This window comes from Lampris incognitus, chromosome 8, assembly GCF_029633865.1.
Source record: "Lampris incognitus isolate fLamInc1 chromosome 8, fLamInc1.hap2, whole genome shotgun sequence".
Taxonomy (NCBI): domain Eukaryota; kingdom Metazoa; phylum Chordata; class Actinopteri; order Lampriformes; family Lampridae; genus Lampris; species Lampris incognitus.
Window position 1 is genome coordinate 952,831 of NC_079218.1, and position 26,451 is coordinate 979,281.

General features: G+C 41.7%; 1 protein-coding gene across 1 annotated transcript in view; it reads right to left on the bottom strand.

The window, feature by feature from the left end:
- alcama (activated leukocyte cell adhesion molecule a) overlaps window positions 1-26,451 on the bottom strand; it is a 161,221-nt gene that overhangs the window by 10,544 nt on the left and 124,226 nt on the right. The window contains exons 5-9 of the mRNA XM_056284914.1: window positions 20,840-20,927; window positions 10,356-10,526; window positions 8,717-8,841; window positions 5,485-5,617; window positions 607-719 (exon numbers count right to left, since the gene is read on the bottom strand). Coding sequence (XP_056140889.1) covers window positions 607-719; window positions 5,485-5,617; window positions 8,717-8,841; window positions 10,356-10,526; window positions 20,840-20,927 — 630 coding nt within the window. The remainder of the gene's footprint in view (window positions 1-606; window positions 720-5,484; window positions 5,618-8,716; window positions 8,842-10,355; window positions 10,527-20,839; window positions 20,928-26,451) is intronic.

Below are 26,451 nucleotides of genomic sequence, written 5' to 3' on the forward strand. Positions count from 1 at the left end.
GTGTACTGGTTCTGGATGTCATAGTGTACTGGTGCTGGATGTCACAGTGTACTGGTTCTGGAATGTCACAGTGTACTGGTTCTGGATGTCATAGTGTACTGGTTCTGGATGTCACAGTGTACTGGTGCTGGAATGTCACAGTGTACTGGTTCTGGATGTCATAGTGTACTGGTGCTGGAATGTCACAGTGTACTGGTTCTGGATGTCATAGTGTACTGGTGCTGGATGTCACAGTGTACTGGTTCTGGAATGTCACAGTGTACTGGTGCTGGAATGTCATAGTGTACTGGTGCTGGATGTCATAGTGTACTGGTTCTGGATGTCACAGTGTACTGGAGTCCAGTTGCTGTGCCATCAAACAGGTAAACCCTCACCTTCCTACCAGTACATGAGTGTACATGGGGAGCTTGAAAGCAGCCAACAGCCCGTTGACTTTATTGTAAAACGGCATCCAAGTTTACAGAGAGTGCTTGAGGGACTGTGCATGCAGGTTAGCTAAATACTGTGCACCCGTCCTTTCATTTCCACCTCCCTCCATCTTTTTACTCGTTCTTTCTTCCCTCCCTCTGCCTTTACTGGCTATTGGCCCGTCTGTCCTGGCATTACCTTGGTCCACGACACGGTAACGTCACTCGAGGCGTTCTTCTCCATCCTCACCACGAGGCTGTCCCCGACTCTCTTTACAACCCTTCCTGTCGGACTCAGACTCAGGTCCAGGTCTGGAAAAAAAGGGTGTGTGGGGGGGGGGGGGGGAGGGCAGTGGAGGATAAAGGACTGGTTGTATTGAGCTGTTTTAGTAAGCTTCAGAAATCTCCTGTGTCTAATCATACTTTTCACCCCTCATCACCTGGCATGTGTGACACAGTTATCCTGACAAAACATCGTTCAACACTTACCGGGGCTCCTTCTCCTTTTTTTTTTAAAGGGAAATAATTTTCCGCGACATTTCAATTACATTTTCCAGGATTTCTGCCTGGATATACATGACAGCCGTTGGTCATGGAAGGTCATATTATTCCGTATCAACTATCAGTGGAAGCCCGAATAGTCTCTAAATGGACTGTGTGACTTCCAGCTGGTCACTGAATATAGTGCGGCAAATAAGATGCAATCTCAGCAAACGATTAGGTTAAAAATATGTAATCTCAGCAGGTTAAAATATAATTTTATCACCTGATGCAATCACTTCTGCAGGACTCCGATAACATTTCCAGGGCATTTGATCAACTTGTCATTTTCCAGGAGTTCTGCATGGCTGAAAAACTAGTCTATACATGTGCAAGTTTTCCTGGACAAGTGAGAGCCTGCAGGGCCTCTTCACCCCTGCCAACTAACTCAGACACCTGCAGCTCCCCTCCCTGTCCCGAACACCACACACACACACACACACACACACACACACACACACACACACACACACACACACACACACACACACACACACACACACACACACACACACACAACCTAAACAACTTCCAGTCTGGACAGCGATTGTTTCTCATCGCTTGGTAACAAACTCAATTTAAGAAGCTGGAAGCTGAAAAGACTTGTGTGTTTAGATGTGTGAAAAGACTTGTGCGTTTAGATGTGTGAAAAGACTTGTGCGTTTAGATGTGCGAAAAGACTTGTGCGTTTAGATGTGCGAAAAGACTTGTGCGTTTAGATGTGCGAAAAGACTTGTGCGTTTAGATGTGCGAAAAGACTTGTGCGTTTAGATGTGCGAAAAGACTTGTGCGTTTAGATGTGCGAAAAGACTTGTGCGTTTAGATGTGTGAAAAGACTTGTGTGTTTAGATGTGTGAAAAGAATTGTGCGTCTAGATGTGTGAAAAGACTTGTGTGTTTAGATGTGTGAAAAGACTTGTGTGTTTAGATGTGTGAAAAGACTTGTGTGTTTAGATGTGTGAAAAGACTTGTGCGTTTAGATGTGTGAAAAGACTTGTGCGTTTAGATGTGTGAAAAGACTTGTGCGTTTAGATGTGTGAAACGACTTGTGCGTTTAGATGTGTGAAAAGACTTGTGCGTTTAGATGTGTGAACAGACTTGAGTTTAGATGTGTGAAAAGACTTGTGCGTTTAGATGTGCGAAAAGACTTGTGCGTTTAGATGTGTGAAAAGACTTGAGTTTAGATGTGTGAAAAGACTTGTGCGTTTAGATGTGCGAAAAGACTTGTGCGTTTAGATGTGCGAAAAGACTTGTGCGTTTAGATGTGCGAAAAGACTTGTGCGTTTAGATGTGCGAAAAGACTTGTGCGTTTAGATGTGCGAAAAGACTTGTGCGTTTAGATGTGCGAAAAGACTTGTGCGTTTAGATGTGCGAAAAGACTTGTGCGTTTAGATGTGTGAAAAGACTTGTGCGTTTAGATGTGTGAAAAGACTTGTGAGTTTAGATGTGTGAAAAGACTTGTGTGTTTAGATGTGTGAAAAGACTTGTGCGTTTAGATGTGTGAAAAGACTTGTGCGTTTAGATGTGTGAAAAGAATTGTGCGTCTAGATGTGTGAAAAGACTTGTGCGTTTAGATGTGTGAAAAGACTTGAGTTTAGATGTGTGAAAAGACTTGTGCGTTTAGATGTGCGAAAAGACTTGTGCGTTTAGATGTGTGAAAAGACTTGAGTTTAGATGTGTGAAAAGACTTGTGCGTTTAGATGTGCGAAAAGACTTGTGCGTTTAGATGTGCGAAAAGACTTGTGCGTTTAGATGTGCGAAAAGACTTGTGCGTTTAGATGTGCGAAAAGACTTGTGCGTTTAGATGTGCGAAAAGACTTGTGCGTTTAGATGTGCGAAAAGACTTGTGCGTTTAGATGTGTGAAAAGACTTGTGAGTTTAGATGTGTGAAAAGACTTGTGCGTTTAGATGTGTGAAAAGACTTGTGAGTTTAGATGTGTGAAAAGACTTGTGCGTTTAGATGTGTGAAAAGAATTGTGCGTCTAGATGTGTGAAAAGACTTGTGCGTTTAGATGTGTGAAAAGACTTGTGCGTTTAGATGTGTGAAAAGACTTGTGCGTTTAGATGTGTGAAAAGACTTGTGCGTTTAGATGTGTGAAAAGACTTGTGCGTTTAGATGTGTGAAAAGACTTGTGCGTTTAGATGTGTGAAAAGACTTGTGAGTTTAGATGTGTGAAAAGACTTGTGAGTTTAGATGTGTGAAAAGACTTGTGAGTTTAGATGTGTGAAAAGACTTGTGCGTTTAGATGTGTGAAAAGACTTGTGTGTTTAGATGTGTGAAAAGACTTGTGTGTTTAGATGTGTGAACAGACTTGTGAGTTTAGATGTGTGAAAAGACTTGTGCGTTTAGATGTGTGAAAAGACTTGTGTGTTTAGATGTGTGAAAGGCACTGACGCTGCAGGATGGAAGAGGGGGAGTAAAACATCTCAGACCTTTCCTTTTCTTCATGACAATCAGAGCAGCCATTCGAAGTGGCGGCTCAGAAACACACCTGGGGACAGGGGAGTAGCACTTGAGGGAGCGGTCGTGGACGGCAGGAGGGAGGACTAGAGCTTATCAGCCCCACAGCTCCTCGCCCAGCCAAAAGACTTGTGTGTTAGATGTGTGAAAAGACTTGTGCGTTTAGATGTGTGAAAAGACTTGTGAGTTTAGATGTGTGAAAAGACTTGTGAGTTTAGATGTGTGAAAAGACTTGTGAGTTTAGATGTGTGAAAAGACTTGTGCGTTTAGATGTGTGAAAAGACTTGAGTTTAGATGTGTGAAAAGACTTGTGCGTTTAGATGTGTGAAAAGAATTGTGCGTTTAGATGTGTGAAAAGAATTGTGCGTCTAGATGTGTGAAAAGACTTGTGCGTTTAGATGTGTGAAAAGACTTGAGTTTAGATGTGTGAAAAGACTTGTGCGTTTAGATGTGTGAAAAGACTTGTGCGTTTAGATGTGTGAAAAGAATTGTGCGTCTAGATGTGTGAAAAGACTTGTGCGTTTAGATGTGTGAAAAGACTTGAGTTTAGATGTGTGAAAAGACTTGTGCGTTTAGATGTGCGAAAAGACTTGTGCGTTTAGATGTGTGAAAAGACTTGAGTTTAGATGTGTGAAAAGACTTGTGCGTTTAGATGTGCGAAAAGACTTGTGCGTTTAGATGTGCGAAAAGACTTGTGCGTTTAGATGTGCGAAAAGACTTGTGCGTTTAGATGTGCGAAAAGACTTGTGCGTTTAGATGTGCGAAAAGACTTGTGCGTTTAGATGTGCGAAAAGACTTGTGCGTTTAGATGTGCGAAAAGACTTGTGCGTTTAGATGTGCGAAAAGACTTGTGAGTTTAGATGTGTGAAAAGACTTGTGCGTTTAGATGTGTGAAAAGACTTGTGAGTTTAGATGTGTGAAAAGACTTGTGCGTTTAGATGTGTGAAAAGAATTGTGCGTCTAGATGTGTGAAAAGACTTGTGCGTTTAGATGTGTGAAAAGACTTGTGCGTTTAGATGTGTGAAAAGACTTGTGCGTTTAGATGTGTGAAAAGACTTGTGCGTTTAGATGTGTGAAAAGACTTGTGCGTTTAGATGTGTGAAAAGACTTGTGCGTTTAGATGTGTGAAAAGACTTGTGCGTTTAGATGTGTGAAAAGACTTGTGAGTTTAGATGTGTGAAAAGACTTGTGAGTTTAGATGTGTGAAAAGACTTGTGAGTTTAGATGTGTGAAAAGACTTGTGCGTTTAGATGTGTGAAAAGACTTGTGCGTTTAGATGTGTGAAAAGACTTGTGTGTTTAGATGTGTGAAAAGACTTGTGTGTTTAGATGTGTGAAAAGACTTGTGAGTTTAGATGTGTGAAAAGACTTGAGTTTAGATGTGTGAAAAGACTTGTGCGTTTAGATGTGTGAAAAGACTTGTGTGTTTAGATGTGTGAAAAGACTTGTGTGTTTAGATGTGTGAAAAGACTTGTGTGTTTAGATGTGTGAAAAGACTTGTGAGTTTAGATGTGTGAAAAGACTTGTGAGTTTAGATGTGTGAAAAGACTTGTGCGTTTAGATGTGTGAAAAGACTTGTGTGTTTAGATGTGTGAAAGGCACTGACGCTGCAGGATGGAAGAGGGGGAGTAAAACATCTCAGACCTTTCCTTTTCTTCATGACAATCAGAGCAGCCATTCGAAGTGGCGGCTCAGAAACACACCTGGGGACAGGGGAGTAGCACTTGAGGGAGCGGTCGTGGACGGCAGGAGGGAGGACTAGAGCTTATCAGCCCCACAGCTCCTCGCCCAGCCAAAAGACTTTGCCACTTTCGCTCAGTGGATGTCAGAAATGTGTAATTAGTTGTCCTCGCTGCCTGGCAGTTCACGCTGCCTGCCTCCTTGTCCGCGCAGGCTCTTCATGTTGAAATGTGATTACTGTTACCTTGCTCCCATGACTTTATTTACAGGCAACAAAAGGGCCCTGTTTATAAAATGTTTCGTTTACGGAGTGCAGTTGTTTGTTGGGTGAGGGGAAAGACTTCATCCCACCGTTGTATGTTCCAGCTATGCATATGCCATACGTCATGAAAACTTACAATTAACAACGAGGCTTCGTGAAGCCTCCATTTTGTCGTTGTCGACCAGCGAGCACTGGTATTTCCCTGCACTGTCTCGCGTGACGGCAGCCAAGGTGTAGGTGTCAGAATCTGCCACCAGCACCTTCTCGCCCTGATGGAGAGAGACAGGAGGAAGAGGAGGACACATATCGTCAGTGTCTTGATGCAGGCATGCTCAATAATCCAGGTAAGAAGTCCAAAGAAGGTTGAATCAGTCCATCTGGATACATCCAGATGGACTGATTCAACCTTCTTTGGATGTCATCAGTGTGGAAAGCCAAGTTTACACCAAAGATTCGCGACGAGATGAACTGAAACTTGCAACTACTTGCAAAAGAATGATCTGCAACATTCTACAACCTACGAGTTTACACCAATAAGACTAGATGAGACGGTGTGTCATCTCCATAGCAATGACCCTCTGTACTTCGGCTATAACTGCTGGCTTTCCGGCCATTTTTTTAGCTGTATACTTTGTAGCATCTTTCTTTATTTTTGATCTTGAGATACTTTATTGACCCCCGTGGGGAAATTCAGCTCTGCATTTAACCCATCCAAGCTGTGTAGCTAGGAGCAGCCGGCAGCCGCCGTGCAGCGCCCGGGGACCAACTCCAGTTCATCTTGCCATGCCTCGGTCAGGGACATGGACAGGAATGCTAACCCTAACATGTATGTCTTTTTGATGGTGGGGGAAACCGGAGCACCGGGAGAAAACCCACCACAGACACGGGGAGAACATGCAAACTCCATACAGAGGACGACCTGGGATAACCCCCAAGGTTGGATAATCCTGGGGTTCAAACCCAGGGTCGTCTTGCTGTTAGGTGACAGCGCTAACCAGTGTGCCACCACCATGCCACCCTAAAATATGAATGAGGATAGTGACAGTGTATTACTTGCTACAGCTGCAGTTCTAGTATTGACGACACGGCAAAAACATAAAAATACTCAACCATTTTGACCAGCTGAATGTTTGTAACCGACTTGACCAGCTGGCGTCACTATGAGCTGATTGGCTGTTGAAACAGGTGATGTGCCTTACACTCTAAAACCAGCCACTGGCGACTTGACAAGCTAAGTGTCAGGCGACACCATCAGCCGGCTTGATTCGAGCGGAGACGATAGTTTACACCGCTGCAACGTTCTTAAATGGTTTCGTCTCGTCACGAAGCTTTGGTGTGAACTCAACTTAATGAGAAAGTGAAACAAAAAAGGGAAAGATGAGGAGGGGAGAGGAGAGGAGAATGAGACCACAGAGAAGTAAACAAAAAGAGGATAGAGGAGCACTTTTTCATAGGGTTAAACAGAACCAGTGAAATCCAATAAACGCCAGTGTGCACATGTAGTTAGTTGCTCCTTTTCAATGGCTCTTGTCCAAATGGCAAGTTTACAAGGACACATTGTGTCATAGATATAAAGCACAACTGTTGTGTGACTTTGCCGTGAAAAGAATGATACAGAGTCTTATAGCCAGGTCTTTAAGACCCGGTATCATGAAAACCATGTTTTCCGATCTCTAGTGTTTCAGAAGTGCAGTTTTTGTGAAAATATTACTAAAGCCCCTTGAGGAACTATCTGCCTGGTCGTCGATATGATAACACTAAACCGTTCCAGAGAACCAGCCTGCCTCTGGAAAGAACACCATCTCATACTCTGATTTGATTGGACAATCAATGAACTGTCACCATCAGTCAGTCAGTCAGTCTGTTTTCAAATAGTTGCCTAGCAACATCATGCAAGTTGGTGAGCTAGCTAGCTATCAATAGAGTCTTTAAACTCAGGGCCACGCCCCCCCTCAACCCCCTGACAAAGGGCTTGGAGAGGGTGTTCTCAAACACATAACAAATCAAATGACACTCCTCTCCAACATTTATATTCCACAATAACACTTGTCCAACTGCGTTAGAATCAGACGACCGCATCTTTAAGTTTGTAAATGTAGGTAAGCCTTGTATTTACTGCACATTTTCAGCTGAGTAGCTAACACTACACAGTATTTACATAATATCCTGACCCCTAACATTGACAGGGTAAAGTAGGGGAGAACCGGGTCGAAAGTACCATGGGACAAAAGTAACACGGCTTTAACTGTCAGGAGTCACTGTCGGGACGAAAGTAACAAGGAGCATTTCTTCTGCCTCGGGGCTAATGTGGCCACCCTGTGTGTTGCAGCATTTAGTAAAACGTGTGTATGTCACATCTGTGACAATGAATAAAACAAGAGAATTCATTAGTAATACAGCAAATACTGTTAAGTGTTAACTGTTAACGCATCACTGATTGTTAGGTCCTACGTTCTGAAAATGAAATTAAATAATTTTTTTATTAAGATAAAGGCCAATTTGTTTGCAATTACATATTAACAAGGACGTTGTCAGACATTTTTAATAAAAATAAGAATAATATAAACAATTCAAATATATACCCTTGTGTTACTTTTAACCCACCCGTGTCTTTCGTCTCGACTGATCGGGTCGAAAGTAACAATGCGCAACTTCCGTTCAAAGTCAAATTATACCGAAGTCGTTCCACATTTGTACAAAGTAGCAGCTGGTATTGATAGAACACACATGTGAGTCGTTGATTGGAATGAAAATTAGTTTCTGACTGTAACGTTATCTTTTAAAATGACGTTCATCTGACAAGTGTTACTTTTGTCCCGGCTCTCCCCTAGATGCTTTGGCACTGGTTCAACAAAGCTAAACTTAGCTCGTCCAATTTCTTTAGCTAACCCACAACCCAGAAAAGCAAGCTAACACCTCAGAAACACTTCAAAACTTTTATCAAATGATTGATTTGTTTGAGATTGTTAAAGGTGATAGCACGTCTTGTGTGTATCACTGTCGACGGCGTTTCATTCAGGGAATGAAATCGTATGGACAATATCCAAGTGATAAAACATGAGGGAGAGACTAAGAACAGTGGTGTGGGTGCAAAAAATAAATACCAATGAGTATTAGAATGTTAATTAAAAAAGTCTCACGACAACATAGATTTTTAGATGCAATATTTTTGTAAGAGTTACGCCCTCAACTCCACCCCACCCCTCCCAGCACCAAATCTCCACAGATGGTACAGGTGAATGTGAGGCTAATTTTTGTGAGTGAGTGAGATAGAAGCTAGGTTCATGGGGGTTCTCTGCATCTAAAAAAAATGCAGAGTAGTAATGTCCTATGGCCTTGAACCTTGGACTTGTAAGGCCGCAGCCTACCTTGATGTGGAAGTAAAAGCTTCTGGGTGGGGGGTTCCCATCTGCATGGCACTTCAATGTAACATTGTCCCCTTCTGTGATTGGCCCCTCCGCCAGCACCTGGAGGTTCACATTCTCTGTCGGATCTAATGTAGAGGGAGCGGGTAAAGGTAAAAAGAGATCAGGTGAGGAAATTATGGAAAAGGAAGGAGAGAACGAGAGCAGATGTGGCGTCCAGTGAAAATCTGGTCATGGGGTGAATGGGATATTAACAATTAAAAATAATCAACGGGAGTAGTCCAGCATGTAAAACAATACAACATTCTTTGACAAATGGGAGTAAAAAATGGGGACTATACAAACTTGCAGCATGTGGAATCAAATGAATAAATGTGTGTCGCTACATAGAGGAAAATGTGGGCAGATGTGATTAATCAAAAACCATTTAAGTAATCAAATATATCAAATTTACATAACTAGGCAACATAATGTGCACATATGCATACATGCAGTTTTTATCCATATTCCATATGACATGGGCTGATATATTTGGGCTGATATATTTTAGTAACATGCCAATGTACCAGTGCATGTGAGCAGTTAGCTGGAACCACTATCTGACTATACTTATAGCTGGACTGATATACCTAATGAAGGATCGATTATGTCAATGCAGTAAACAACCAAAACATATAAATAAACCAACCAAACATGTCTTAGCATCCCCTAACTCATTCATTAATCAAACAGCACAGAACACTATATTCCCTCTGTACACAAGCTGGGGATGATTTTCCACAAGCTTACAAATTAGATATTCCACCCACAACCTTGCTGGTGCTCGGCCAGCACGATCTTCTCTGCCTCCATTGATCCTGACCCAAGCCTCTGCCACCTATTCCATGTTAATGGATGTTACCATGAATACACAAAGCTCACAGGCCCTCAACTCAGGTTAAAAATTAATAGGAGCTGTACCGCCCCTAATCCGAAAAAATCTGGAAGAATCACATTCATGCAAGCTGTCATCTTGGTCTACCACTGTGGGTAAGTCCAACAGGCAGATCTCTTTCCATGCTATCGATATGAAAAGTACCTGGACCGCACAACAAACAACTTCCCTGAATAGGGTGTTTAGTTCAGTATTTCAGCCTTACACTACAGCAATATCTGCACTTCCTCTTTAACACAACACAACCCTATCAGCCTCAGGAATTATTTTTATTACCGTGTTTTAAGCCTTTATATATCCAGGCAAGACATTGTTGAGCGCACACACTGTTTTTCTGCTATGTATTTGGGCCTGGGAGCTTCCAAGCAAAACCACATCCGTCTTCTGTGAGCCACTCAGCAGCTCCTCTGGAGCAGTTGGGGTTTAGCACTTCCACTCAAAGGAATGTGGACTGATTGTTGAGGTAGGGGAAAGCAATTGCCATTTACTTATTGTTTCCCTCATTCATTTTCTCCAACTAGGAAAATCAATCTAGTAAAATACAGCTTTTTGCAGATTACAGGAACTTCAGTTAGTCTTGCAACTCGTTTCTTACCAGTGAAATTGGAGGCCTGGCAACCAGTCAATCACACAATACATGTTCGAGCACACACATGATGACCCGCGGTACAGTCATAGAGCCTCATGGGAGCACTACTGTCTACTTACAATGAATGGAAAACGTCTCCGGTGCAGACTCCTGCGAGGCCAGTTTATGTGTGGAACGGCAGGTGAAGCGGGCACCAATGTCCTCCTTCGTAGCTGTGTACTGGAGGATGGAAAATGTGCTGGACAGGCCCGTGGCGGGGTCCAACTTCACACTAGGGTTGATCAAAATGGCTGCAGAGGCCATACGAATGGATGGAAAGTTCACAAAATTAAACAGGCACACACAAACAACACGGTTACAGAATTGTTTTGACTCACTTGGAGTAATAGATGGGTGAGGTTTACCTACCCTTCAGGATTGCCCAAATGTTAGGCTACTTATTGTTTTACCTCGTGAGAAAACCTCACCCACTTGACACCTACCGTATTTCCCAGACTATAAATCACTGTTATTTTTACTCGTCTGGTCAGTCATGTGACTGATATTCCAAAGCGACTTATTCAATGTAAGTTTGTCGGATGAATACACAGTATTTCAATTAAGGCCACTAGATGACACTGTTTAATTTTGTCACTCAATTGAAAATACTATACCACCAAATAAATGCGACTCATCCAACGAAAGCCTCCTACAGACTGTGCGATTTGGGCCGTCTCAGACGAAAGATGACTAAACGTGGCGATGTCTTTGGTCGTGGCTCCAAAAAGGTGTTCCTACATCGCACTGTGAGACAGGTTCAAAGACGGCCGATATTACGGTCTTGCGACCGAAGACAACCTGGGACAAAAGTCTGACAGTGTCAGAAATGTAGGATGACCATCTCACAATGCGACTGCTGCTACGACCTACGTCTGCTAACCAACCAATAGAAATGCAGCAGGAAATGACGCGCTGATCAACGCAACATAGAATCTTTGCTGGTCCCAAAGGCAAACAAACAGACTGTTAGCATCTGTGACCCAAATACGATGGATTCAACAAAACGAGCAACAAAACGAGCTGCGGCGACTATTGAAAGGACTCGATTCCAGCTTTTTCCCTCCTTCTTTATTGAACACATTTTCATATACAACAGTACAAAGACATTGACAATAGAAAACAATAATAAAATGGAAACAAAAAAGGGTAACACTTTAGTATGGGGAACATATCCTAAGTAAAAAAACTTAATTACTAGTGAATTAGTAATGATCAAGATGTCACTTCAGTATGGGGAACATATTCTAAGTAACAAAAACTTAATTTAGAGTAATTTAAAACTATGAACACTTGTAGTTTTGTGTGTTGTTATGTAAGAACAGACCATATTCATTAAGTGTTAGTAAGGGAGAAAATAACTCTTCTTGTGGTACTACCACCTTATAAAGGCCATACTAAGCAAAGCATATTGAGATGGTACTACTAATAAGCAATACTTCTGAGGTTATAGAGGGAAAACTCATAGTTAATGGCTCACTGGTTGTATAATAAGGCCATGCAGAATAAGGCATTAATGAGTATGTAATAATGACCAATTAAGAGCCAATATGTTGCTAATTTGCATGCTAATAAGCACCTAATTAATGGTGACTATGTTCCCCATACTAAAGTGTTACCAAAAAAAGATTACATTTTACAATGCCCTAGTTTCTGTTATATGCAGCATATTAAAATTCGCCTGGTAATTTAAAGGTCTTAATAGTTTTTTTGTTTTTAAGATTAAACAAAATGGTGCTATATTCTTTAAATTCATTAATAAAGTGCAGGAAATTTGGCTTGGTTCCTGACCATTTTTTCTTATGAATATGGAATTTTCCAAAAATAATAACTAGTTGTATGATATACAGCATGTTATTTCCAATCTTAACTAAAATATAGCAATACATCAAACATATCTATTTCAATATTCATGTTGTCTCTTTTTTAGAAAGTTTGCTACATCAATCCAGAACATTCTTGTATATATACACTCACCGGCCACTTTATTAGGCACACCTGTCCAACTGCTCGTTAACGCAAATTTCTAATCAGCCAATCACATGGCAGCAACTCAATGCATTTAGGCATGTAGACATGGTCAAGACGATCTGCTGCAGTTCAAACCGAGCATCAGAATGGGGAAGAAAGGTGATTTAAGTGACTTTGAACGTGGCATGGTTGTTGGTGCCAGACGGGCTGGTCTGAGTATTTCAGAAACTGCTGATCTACTGGGATTTTCACGCACAACCATCTCTAGGGTTTACAGAGAATGGTCCGAAAAAGAGAAAATATCCAGTGAGCGGCAGTTCTGTGGGCGAAAATGCCTTGTTGATGCCAGAGGTCAGAGGAGAATAGCCAGACTGGTTCGAGCTGATAGAAAGGCAACAGTAACTCAAATAACCACTCATTACAACCGAGGTATGCAGAAGAGCATCTCTGAACGCACAACACGTTGAACCTTGAGGCAGATGGGCTACAGCAGCAGAAGACCACACCAGGTGCCACTCCTGTCAGCTAAGAACAGGAAACTGAGGCTACAATTCGCACAGGCTCACCAAAATTGGACAATAGAAGATTGGAAAAACGTTGCCTGGTCTGATGAGTCTCGATTTCTGCTGCGACATTCGGATGGTAGGGTCAGAATTTGGCATCAACAACATGAAAGCATGGATCCATCCTGCCTTGTATCAACGGTTCAGGCTGGTGGTGGTGGTGTAATGGTGTGGGGGATATTTTCTTGGCACACTTTGGGCCCCTTAGTACCAACTGAGCATCGTGTCAACGCCACAGCCTACCTGAGTATTGTTGCTGACCATGTCCAGCCCTTTATGACCACAGTGTTCCCATCTTCTGATGGCTACTTCCAGCAGGATAACGCGCCATGTCATAAAGCTCGAATCATCTCAGACTGGTTTCTTGAACATGACAATGAGTTCACTATACTCAAATGGCCTCCACAGTCACCAGATCTCAATCCAATAGAGCGCCTTTGGGATGTGGTGGACCGGGAGATTCGCATCATGGATGTGCAGCCGACAAATCTGCAGCAACTGCGTGATGCTATCATGTCAATATAGACCAAACTCTCTGAGGAATGTTTCCAGTACCTTGTTGAATCTATGCCACGAAGGATTAAGGCAGTTCTGAAGGCAAAAGGGGGTCCAACCCGGTACTAGCAAGGTGTACCTAATAAAGTGGCCAGTGAGTGTACACTGGAAGAATAGATGGGTAATACTCTCTTTTTCTAGTCCACAAAAATCACACTTATAATCAATATCAAGTTTGAATCTTTCTAACACACGCTTTACCGGATAAATTCTGTGCAATATATTGAAAGACACTTCCTTAAACTTGTTATTGACACAGTATTTATCACAGATTGTCCATGCTTTCTTCCACCGCATATCATTAAATAATGAGGACCACAAACATCTAGAAGATGGGACAGTGACACCACTATGAGATAATAAATAACCATTTTGATTAAGTAATTGGCCAACTGTCAGTATTCCATTATTAAACCATGTGTGATACAAAATAGCCCTATTTTTATATCGGATGTCTTTATTGTTCCATATGAAGGACCTATGGGGTGAACAGCTGTGTTTGTAAGCTAATAACCAAGCTGTCAGTGCTTGCCGATTAAATTTTGCCAACTTAATAGGGATTTTGTCAACAGAAAAGTCACATTTTAGTAGGATTTTGATACCACCAACTGGATCAAACAGGTAATTAGGGAAAATATTCCAAATCTATCCTTGTTTTTTAAGTAGTCAGTAATCCACTTAATTTTAAATGAATTATTAAGAGAGCTAAAATCTAGAACTTCCAGACCGCCACAGTCTTTGGTGTTACCAAGCACTTCTTTTTTTAAATAATGAGACTTATTCCTCCAAATGAAATTGTAAAGCACCTTGTCCAAGTCCTTAATAACATTCTGTGGAACATCAAGTGACAAAGCAATATATACAGATCTGGATATTCCTTCTGCTTTGGATAATAGTACCCGACCATTTAACGATACATCTCTCACTAAAGAGTGATTAAATTTCTTCATATTTTTTTCGATAATTGGTTTAAAATTCAAATTACTCCTTTGTTGTTCATCTTTGCATATTATTACTCCTAGGTATGTTACCATATCTTCGATTGGAATTCCATGTATATTTGTCATATCAAATTCCTTAAGTGAAAATAAGACAGATTTACTAATATTCATTTTTAAACCTGAGGCCACACTAAATTCTTCAATACATGCCACTGCTTTTTTGACCTCATTTTTATCTTTTAAGAATAATGTAGTGTCATCAGCGAGTTGACTAACTTTGAATTCTTTCCCTAACACTGAAATGCTCAAAAATTTATTCTTCTCAATGTGCATTGCCATTACTTGTGTTACTAACAAAAATAAAAAAGGTGAGATCAGCCATCCTTGTCTAATACCTCGACCAATGTCAAATCTTTGACAGGTTCCATGAGATAGCTTCACTGAGCTGTTACATCCAGTATATAAATTCTGCATTGTTTTTAGAAAAAAAAAGCTGTCGAAACCAAAAAAGCGAATAACTTCAAAAATCAAGGCATGTTTGACTGTATCGAAAGCTTTGTAGAAATCAATAAATATAATGAAACTATCATCAGGGATAAGGTAACTATAATCAATCAAATCTAGTACTAATCTGACATTATTGCTGATGTCTCCCCTGCATGAATCCATTTTCCAGTCTTTTTGTGAAGATTAATGCAAATACTTTGGCATCATTATTTAATAAACTAATTGGTCTCCAATTATCTAAATATAATTTATCTTTATTGGGTTTTGGAATAAGTGTAATTACTCCTTGTTTTAATGACGCTGGTAGTTCACCAATTTCAAACTGATTCTTGAAACACAGCAAGCAGAAAAGGAGCTAGCTCTTTACTGAATGTTATGTAAAACTCACCCGTCAACCCGCCATTGCCTGGTGATGTGTTATCTTTAAGGTTTTTTATACAATCATTCGATAAGCTTAATTTATCATCACATATCTCCATGAAATCCTTGTCAACTTTCTTGACATTATGTTGTAATTTCTCTATGAAATGATCTATATTAGATTCTTTATTAGCCAATATATATAGGTCTTGATAGAACTGGGCTACATAAGAAGATAATTCTGATGGATTGTCACTGGGAATATTGTTTATCATTGATTTACATACTATTGATGTTTCGCTGTTTCACTTTTCCAAATAAAAGAAATACTTAGAATTTTTCCCCTTCTTCAATCCATTTACGTCTTGAAGTGCTCCCCTGGCCTTTTCCTCATAAATGTTATCTAATTGATTTTGTAGTGCTGATAATCGAAGTAAATCCGGATTAGACAAACCACGGTTTTCTTTTGTTGTCAGATTAATAATTTCCGTAATAACACTGGTTTCTTTTTCCTGTTTGATTTTGGAATTTAGTTTACCAATTTTAATGCCACTTTCCTAATTTCATTAAGTCCCAATAGTATCTATATTTATTCATAATACATGCCTGAGTCCAATACTTTCCAATTATTTGTCTAATTTCTGTTATAAGCAATTAATTTAAGTAATTTCTTACTCAGTTTCCAGTTGCCTCGGGAGACTTTTCTGGAGCCAATTCCATTAATATTCACTTTTACATAGATACCCTTATGGTCTGTCAAGATAGACGGTTCAATCCTAACGGACTCAATTTTGTCCTTCATTTCCTCAGACACTAACCGAAAAACTATATGTGATTGTAGAGATTTATCTTGATTGCTCCATGTATACATGCATGTATCTGGGTTTTTATGTCTCCAAATGTCCAAGATTCCCAATCTTAAACAAATGTTTTTAACTCACATTCTACAACCTTGTCTTTTGGAGGCCATCTATCTATTATCTCGTTTAAAGTTGTATTAAAATCACCCCCCCACACACACACCAAATACTTTTAGCAGGATATTTGGATAAGAGCCAATTAATAGTTGTTTCAGTGTCTTGAAAAATAAGGCAATTGTTTATTTTTCGTTAGTGGCATAGCTATTAGCAAGAATAAATTGTGTGTGGTTAATTTCAACTACTAAAATAACCCACCAACCTATCTGTATCGTGTCTCAATATTTGACCTCCATACGTTCCTTTTAAAATTGCGACCCCTGCTGACCGATTAGTGCCAAAGGAGAACCAAACATCACTTCCCCATTGGTTTTTCCAAAATAAAGCATCATCTGGACAAGCATGACTTTCCTGAATAAAACAGAAATCAGCAGCTTTTCCTTGGCAGTAAAGAAATAAAGCCTTTCTTTTTCGCAGATCCCTAATACCCCTGGCATTAGTTGAAAACACTGAGACAGACATAAAAAACAAAACACTAAGTAAGTATTAACAGTAAGCAAGTACCTATCTATGGGTTTCTCACATAAGAAGAAATTCTGTAACTGCTGCATAATGCCAAAATAAACTGAGTCAGCAAAGTTACTAAAATTTGGAGAAAAAGAGGAAGAAAAAAAAGATCCCTTTCTCCAGTAAAGCAAAACACGGAAGCTATACAACTATGTCATGGAGTAGGTTGACACCCATGGCTGCAAACCACAACTACACATTCAGTACCAGAAAAAGGTAGATAACTATGAGTAATAATAACAATTATGAGTAATAATAAATGAGGGTGGTTAATCACCTCATTTTGATTTTATCAATCCAATGTATAAAAAAACATAGTCAAGTATAGCCTACTTTGGAAATTCAAAGGAACAACTTTTCAAACGACAGCTTAATCCTTTAGGAGACAATTTTACCATATAACGTTTTAAACAACTTGAACAGGTTAAGAAAACTATTGCACTTAATCACTAGAATGTGAATCAGATCACCTAAAACTAGAATAACGTCGGCATCATTTGCCACTTAAACCATAAACATTTTGAACTGAATAGGCTCCAGCATCCCCGCGACCCTGAGCAGGATAAGCGGCACAGATAATGGATGGATAACGGGTGGATAATTGATGGATAATGGATGGATAATGGGTGGATAATGGATGGATAATGGATGGATAATGGGTGGATAACGGATGGATAACGGATGGATAACGGGTGGATAATGGATGGATAATGGGTGGATAATGGATGGATAATGGGTGGATAATGGATGGATAATGGATGGATAATGGATGGATAATGGGTGGATAATGGATGGATAATGGGTGGATAATGGATGGATAATGGATGGATAATGGGTGGATAATGGATGGATAATGGATGGATAATGGGTGGATAATGGATGGATAATGGGTGGATAACGGATGGATAACGGATGGATAACGGGTGGATAATGGATGGATAATGGGTGGATAATGGATGGATAATGGGTGGATAATGGATGGATAATGGATGGATAATGGGTGGATAATGGATGGATAATGGATGGATAATGGATGGATAATGGGTGGATAATGGGTGGATAATGGGTGGATAATGGATGGATGGATAGTAAAATTTATGGCTATTAGTCTTCAAAACATCGTCAGTCGGATTGTTCTGCTGAGTTGTTAAACAGTTCACTGCCATCAGTAAAAACCTCGCCGCTCCATTTTACAACTTTAGTTCCTTGCCGTGAACGAAGGCTCTTGCTCGGCGGAAATTCGTCTTCTTTCCTTGTCTTTTCCACCGCTGGCCACAGCCGGCTCCGTGCATCCTTGTCAAACGTTGTTAGAGCCTCCCTGAAGCGCAGGCAGACCACTTCTCTTCCGATCTTCGCTCTCTTTCGCAGCAGGCCTCATGTCGGAGATGTCGCCGTGCCAGACATGACTCTTATGGTCACCGGTCGCGGTTTTATGTTGTTTCCCTCTGCTGCCTTGAGTCGCCCAAGTCAATCTACCGCACCCAGCGCACCTGCCACAGCATTGCGATCAGCCTCAAGAACCACCCACCCGTTTTCCGAGCCGCTTATCCCGCGCCTCAGGAACCACCCACCCGTTGTCCGAGCCGCTTATCCCGCGCCTCAGGAACCACCCACCCGTTTTCCGAGCCGCTTAACCCGCGCCTCAGGAACCATCCACCCGTTTTCCGAGCCGCTTATCCCGCGCCTCAGGAACCACCCACCCGTTTTCCGAGCCGCTTATCCCGCGCCTCAGGAACCACCCACCCGTTGTCCGAGCCGCTTATCCCGCGCCTCAGGAACCACCCACCCGTTTTCCGAGCCGCTTAACCCGCGCCTCAGGAACCATCCACCCGTTTTCCGAGCCGCTTATCCCGCGCCTCAGGAACCACCCACCCGTTTTCCGAGCCGCTTATCCCGCGCCTCAGGAACCACCCACCCGTTTTCCGAGCCGCTTATCCCGCGCCTCAGGAACCACCCACCCGTTTTCCGAGCCGCTTATCCCGCGCCTCAGGAAGCAGCGCTTTGCATAGCTCTAGCACTCTTGCCCCGAGCTTCTGAGCAGCGCACTCGGAAACTCCGGCCAGACGAAGACAAGACGCCTCTACGACTGTATCGTTCTTGATCGTTCACCTTGTTCTCCACTGCCATTTCCTCATGCCTTCACTTTGACTGTTCAGCCTTTAAGTTTCTTCCTTCAGGTCCAACATGTCTGTGCAGACTGGGTTGAGAGCTTTGCTAACGGTTCGGATTTTGATCGAGTTCTCTTTCGTCATGTCTTCAGTTTGATCCCCCCTTTCGCGGACTTCTCCAGAGAGTCTAGAGCAATGTTCTCCTGCACCTCGGCCAGGGTAGCCTGCTCCTCCGCTTGGGTGGAATGAGGGCGCTGGTTGTTTCTGTTTTGTATTTTTTTGTTAGGTTGTTCTTCGGATGGCATATTTGGTCAGGATTCATAATCGTTCCCGTTTTTAGGTTCGCAAGCATAGGCCAGGGTCTTGCTGATTGTTCTCTTTTCTTCAGTAGGCTCGTTATTCCACTGCCTGGCCACTGGCGGAGCTGTAGCCGTGGCCGGCATGGGCATGCTCCTGGAGGCAGTTGCTAGTTAGCGCATAGCACGCTGTTGCTAGCTAACGGTGCAGCTAACACAGGCCTGCTTACCGTGGTGCAGCGGCGGACGCTAGCTGAAGCTAGCTAGCCCTTCCCCTGTCCCATGTTTTGCTGTCGGGGAGCTGAGCACAGAAAACAAGCTGACTTGTGACCAGGGCCGATTCTAGGACCAGAGCTTTAGGGGTGCTGAGCACCCAGAGTGCTGGCCAGCCAGGCAACATACATTTGGGGGGGGGGTGGATCAAACCATTTTCCAAGCATGGGGGGTGCTGTATTTTTGTTGTTAACATATTACGTTTAAACCCTATAGTGGATTGTGGTGGCCACGTATTGGGGGTAGAATTCCCCCCAGGAACTAAGGGTTAAGTCAGGGCTGCCCTGGCAGGTTAAGGCAGGGTTAAGTTCTGGTTGTTCAGCCAGTTTCTGGTTGTTCTTGCCGCCTTCGCTCGGCTCTACAGGATATGGTTTTGACATTTCTTCAGCTTATTAAACATGGACATACAGTAAAAAATAAAAAATCTCTTCAATTTTAGGGGTGCTGGGGTTCAATTTAGGGGTGCTGCAGCACCCCCAAAAATGGGCTAGAAACGCCTATGCTTGTTACCAAAACATAAACGTACAATTAAACATGTTTAGGAGGCGCATCTGTAATCGATCTTACTCCGGTGAGGGAAACCCAACTCGGTCCTCCGCGAGAAAGGGCACAGCCGCCAATGTGGCCATCTTGGCCACCCGCTCGGCGTCGTGTTGCTCTACCAGCAGCGTAGATTGATTACGCACGCTCTCATCGGCGTGCACGCTCGTGGGCGTGCACGCCGATGACGTATTTAATGGCCTTGCGTCGCAGCCTGCGGTTCAGCAGGCGTTACCGCGACGTTGTACCCAAGTTTATTAGCTCCATATCGCACAGTGTGGCTTGCAGTTAACTAACAGGATTGCTGAAATCGCACAGTGTGTAAGAGGAGCTAAGAGGAGCGACTTATGTGTTTTCTTCCCCTCCAACAACACGTTTTCTTGCTGAGTGCAACTTGTACTGCGGCACGAGTCGTCCGGGAAACACGGCAAGTCTGCTGAACCAAACTACCAGCCCCTCTCAACAGACGACATTCAGCATGCACACAAGAAATGTACACTTTCCAATTTCCAAATGTCATTATATCTCCTGTATCTTATGTCTAATGTATATGGATGTTAAGATATAGCCAAACATTTGAATCTATAAACATATCCATGCTTTCATTGTCATTTGAAACGTGGGATCACTGGAAAAGAATGTGGGCCAGGGCAGCGGGGACTCCTGTTTGGTGAAACACGGTTTCCAGGAGTCTCCAGGAGTTTCCATGAGTCTCCAGGAGTCTCCAGGAGTCTCCAGGAGTTTCCAGGAGTTTCCAGGAGTTTCCAGGAGTCTCCAGGAGTTTCCAGGAGTTTCCAGGAGTCTCCAGGAGTCTCCAAGAGTCTCCAGGAGTTTCCAGGAGTTTCCAGGAGTTTCCAGGAGTCTCCAGGAGTTTCCAGAAGTCTCCAGGAGTCTCCAGGAGTTTCCAGGAGTCTCCAGGAGTCTCCAGGAGTCTCCAGGAGTGTCCTCAAACAGGATGTGGTGCGTTACCTTTCTTATCGGCCACCAAAGGCTGCCCGTTCTTTGTCCACGTGATGTCAGCAGCGGGGTTGGCATCCTTCACTACACACGTTCCCAACTAGACCGGTACAAAAAGTAAACAAAGACAAATCAAACAAAGCAACTGGCATACCGCTCATATTGGTGTACTCTGAAGTCAACTCTTTCATTTCTGGTTTCAGTGGAGAAACATCTGCTGAGCCTTGCTTTGGCAGGTCCACACACTAACAAGCAGATGAAGGGAAGAGAAACGCTTGTGCCGTATCCTACAACTGCATGCGTGTGATGTTTGCTTTCCGCTCTTAACTGCACCGTGTGGTTGCACAGGCCCAGTCATACAAATAACCACCCTGTTGAAGAATGAAAAGGCTCCAGTTTTTCACAAACCCACCGTTGTTTCCCCGGAACGAAAGAACCGAGGCCGCCAACAGTAGCGGTGGGAAGACATGCTTAAACTGGAGATAAAGAGCAAGCGGAGCATTCCCCTCGCTGACAACCCCACGCGTGATTCAGATCCTCAAACACAACCTCTGCTGCTGCGGAGTATCCCAGTCATCAGAGACTCGCTTCCTGGACAAGGACGTGTGTCAAACACTTGCCGTCTTGGGCGGGTGATCTTGGTCACCGGTATCTCAATGAGTAAGTAACTCGTTGTTATTCTGCCTCCACCCAGTCACATTTTGACAAAAAGTAAAAAAAGAAGGGGCGCAGATGACGAGGACGCTGATGATGGTGTGGGTTAAGACTGAAGGTGGTGTGTTGTAGCTGGACACCCAACCCCAGCTTCTCACAAGTCTACCCAGAGAGTTCAGTTGGCCAACACCAGCATGTCGCCTCTCCAGCCGCCTCATGTCATGTTGCTCTAACGGGGCTTGACTGTTATGTGCGTTTTCCCCCGCAAGAAAGAAGAAACATGGGCTTTAATTCATTAAAGGTGTAGTAAACCTTCTTTACTCTGATAAAGCATATCTCTACAGCTCATTCTCAGACAAATGCAGACAGGAAGGCATCGAAAAATCATCCCTACACACTCAAGTTCTTTAAGCAACAACCTGTCTCCTATTTTACACACTGACACAGCTGCACGGTACAATGAACATCTTCAACCTCTGACCTCTGAGCAGCTTCAACCTCTGACCTCTGAGCAGCTCCACTAAAGCAGATGGGGGTTCAATAGCTGGTTTGTTGTATGATAGCAGCTTTTGGGAAACTCATGGGAAAAAACCTTACTTTATACCCGGCAAGGGGAGTTTGTCTCCACAGGCCTACCTCTCTACCCCTCGGCTCTCCAAAACTGCCAAGTAAGCATGGCAGAATCCCCTGGAATCTGAGGTGGAGTCAAGAGAGACGTGTGTAGCGCATATAACCCACAGGAAGTGTGTCTGTGTGTGTGTGTGTGTGTCTGTGTGTGTGTGTGTGTGTGTGTGTGTGTATACAGGTACTGTGACCAGAGCATGTGAGCGGATTGGAGTGATAGAAATTTTCCACTCAGCGCTCAAAATGTGTTTTGTAATCACTCCGCTCCAACTCCATCACACGTTTTCTAATTTCCACTCCAGCTCCGCACTCCACCTGAGAGGAAACTCACCCCATGTTCACTCAATAGTGAAATTATTGCTCTTAGGTATATTTAGCTTCTTCTTCTTCTTTTTTCTTTAGATCTCCTGTAACGTCTGGCCCTTTGAGTTAGAAAAGATGCATAAGGTGAAAATGGACAATAATTTCAGGAAAGTGTCCGCCTCTATTGGACCCCATCACCACCACCCGCCCACTCGACATAAATGTGTTGTCACTAGACAGCCGACGTACCCGAGATGAAACAAGCTTCACTGCAGCCGTAACACAGGCTGACTACTCTGGGGAACGATGACGTGCAGCAACACATGCATGATGAGCCGTTACCATGCACTGTGCATGTTACTATGGACTGTGTCTCATAGCAACAGTTACCATGTACTGTGCATGTTACTATGTACTGCGTCTCATAGTAACAGTTACCATGCACTGTGTCTCATAGTAACAGTTACTATGTACTGTGTCTCATAGTAACAGTTACTATGTACTGTGCATGTTACTATGGACTGTGTCTCATAGCAACAGTTACCATGTACTGTGCATGTTACTATGGACTGTGTCTCATAGTAACAGTTACCATGCACTGTGTCTCATAGTAACAGTTACTATGGACTGTGTCTCATAGCAACAGTTACTATGGACTGTGTCTCATAGTAACAGTTACTATGTACTGTGCATGTTACTATGGACTGTGTCTCAGAGTAACAGTCACTATGTACTGTGCATGTTACTATGGACTGTGTCTCAGAGTAACAGTCACTATGTACTGTGTCTCATAGTAACAGTTACTATGTACTGTGCATGTTACTATGTACTGTGTCTCATAGCAACAGTTACCATGTACTGTGCATGTTACTATGTACTGTGTCTCAGAGTAACAGTTACTATGTACTGTGTCTCAGAGTAAGTTACCATGTACTGTGCACGTTACTATGTACTGTGTATCATAGTAACAGTTACTATGTACTGTGTCTCAGAGTAACAGTTACTATGTACTGTGCATGTTACTATGTACTGTGTCTCAGAGTAACAGTTACTATGTACTGTGTCTCAGAGTAACAGTTACCATGCACTGTGCACGTTACTATGGACTGTGTCTCATAGCAACAGTTACCATGTACTGTGCATGTTACTATGTACTGTGTCTCAGAGTAACAGTCACTATGTACTGTGTCTCATAGTAACAGTTACTATGTACTGTGCATGTTACTATGTACTGTGTCTCATAGCAACAGTTACCATGTACTGTGCATGTTACTATGTACTGTGTCTCAGAGTAACAGTTACTATGTACTGTGTCTCAGAGTTACAGTTACCATGTACTGTGCACGTTACTATGTACTGTGTATCATAGTAACAGTTACTATGTACTGTGTCTCAGAGTAACAGTTACTATGTACTGTGCATGTTACTATGTACTGTGTCTCAGAGTAACAGTTACTATGTACTGTGCATGTTACCATGTACTGTGTCTCAGAGTAACAGTTACTATGTACTGTGTCTCAGAGTAACAGTTACCATGCACTGTGCACGTTACTATGGACTGTGTCTCATAGCAACAGTTACCATGTACTGTGCATGTTATTATGTACTGTGTCTCAGAGTAACAGTCACTATGTACTGTGTGTCTCATGGTAACAGTTACTATGTACTGTGCATGTTACTATGTACTGTGTCTCATAGCAACAGTTACCATGTACTGTGCATGTTACTATGTACTGTGTCTCAGAGTAACAGTTACTATGTACTGTCTCAGAGTAACAGTTACCATGTACTGTGCACATTACTATGTACTGTGTATCATAGTAACAGTTACTATGTACTGTGTCTCAGAGTAACAGTTACTATGTACTGTGCATGTTACTATGTACTGTGTCTCAGAGTAACAGTTACTATGTACTGTGTCTCAGAGTAACAGTTACCATGTACTGTGCACGTTACTATGTACTGTGTATCATAGTAACAGTTACTATGTACTGTGTCTCAGAGTAACAGTTACCATGTACTGTGCATGTTACTATGTACTGTGTCTCAGAGTAACAGTTACCATGTACTGTGCATGTTACTATGTACTGTGTATTATAGTATTAGTTACTATGTACTGTGCATGTTACTATGTACTGTGTATTATAGTAACAGTTACTATGTAATGTGCATGTTACTATGTACTGTGTATTATAGTAACAGTTACTATGTGCTGTGCACGTTACTATGTACTGTGTATTATAGTAACAGTTACTATGTGCTGTGCATGTTACTATGTACTGTCTATTATAGTAACAGTTACTATGTAATGTGCATGTTACTATGTATTGTGTATTATAGTAACAGTTAATATGTGCTGTGCATGTTACTATGTACTGTGTATTATAGTAACAGTTACTATGTGCCGTGCATGTTACTATGTACTGTGTATTATAGTAACAGTTACTGTGTGCCGTGCATGTTACTATGTACTGTGTATTATAGTAACAGTTACTATGTGCCGTGCATGTTACTATGTACTGTGTATTATAGTAACAGTTACTATGTGCTGTGCATGTTACTATGTATTGTGTATTATAGTAACAGTTACTATGTACTGTGCATGTTACTATGTATTGTGTATTATAGTAACAGTTACTATGTACTGTGCATGTTACTATGTATTGTGTATTATAGTAACAGTTACTATGTGCCGTGCATGTTACTATGTACTGTGTATTATAGTAACAGTTACTATGTGCTGTGCATGTTACTATGTATTGTGTATTATAGTAACAGTTACTATGTACTGTGCATGTTACTATGTACTGTGTATTATAGTAACAGTTACTATGTGCTGTGCATGTTACTATGTATTGTGTATTATAGTAACAGTTACTATGTGCCGTGCATGTTACTATGTACTGTGTATTATAGTAACAGTTACTATGTGCTGTGCATGTTACTATGTATTGTGTATTATAGTAACAGTTACTATGTACTGTGCATGTTACTATGTATTGTGTATTATAGTAACAGTTACTATGTGCCGTGCATGTTACTATGTACTGTGTATTATAGTAACAGTTACTATGTACTGTGTATTATAGTAACAGTTACTATGTGCTGTGCATGTTACTATGTATTGTGTATTATAGTAACAGTTACTATGTACTGTGCATGTTACTATGTATTGTGTATTATAGTAACAGTTACTATGTACTGTGCATGTTACTATGTATTGTGTATTATAGTAACAGTTACTATGTACTGTGTATTATAGTAACAGTTACTATGTACTGTGCATGTTACTATGTATTGTGTATTATAGTAACAGTTACTATGTACTGTGCATGTTACTATGTATTGTGTATTATAGTAACAGTTACTATGTACTGTGTATTATAGTAACAGTTACTATGTACTGTGCATGTTACTATGTATTGTGTATTATAGTAACAGTTACTATGTACTGTGCATGTTACTATGTACTGTGTATTATAGTAACAGTTACTATGTGCTGTGCATGTTACTATGTATTGTGTATTATAGTAACAGTTACTATGTACTGTGCATGTTACTATGTATTGTGTATTATAGTAACAGTTACTATGTACTGTGTATTATAGTAACAGTTACTATGTGCTGTGCATGTTACTATGTACTGTGTATTATAGTAACAGTTACTATGTACTGTGTATTATAGTAACAGTTACTATGTGCTGTGCATGTTACTATGTACTGTGTATTATAGTAACAGTTACTATGTACTGTGTATTATAGTAACAGTTACTATGTGCTGTGCATGTTACTATGTACTGTGTATTATAGTAACAGTTACTATGTACTGTGTATTATAGTAACAGTTAATATGTGCTGTGCATGTTACTATGTACTGTGTATTATAGTAACAGTTACTATGTGCTGTGCATGTTACTATGTGCTGTGCATGTTACTATGTATTGTGTATTATAGTAACAGTTACTATGTACTGTGCATGTTACTATGTGCTGTGCATGTTACTATGTACTGTGTATTAGAGTGGTGTTACTCTGTGAGTACGA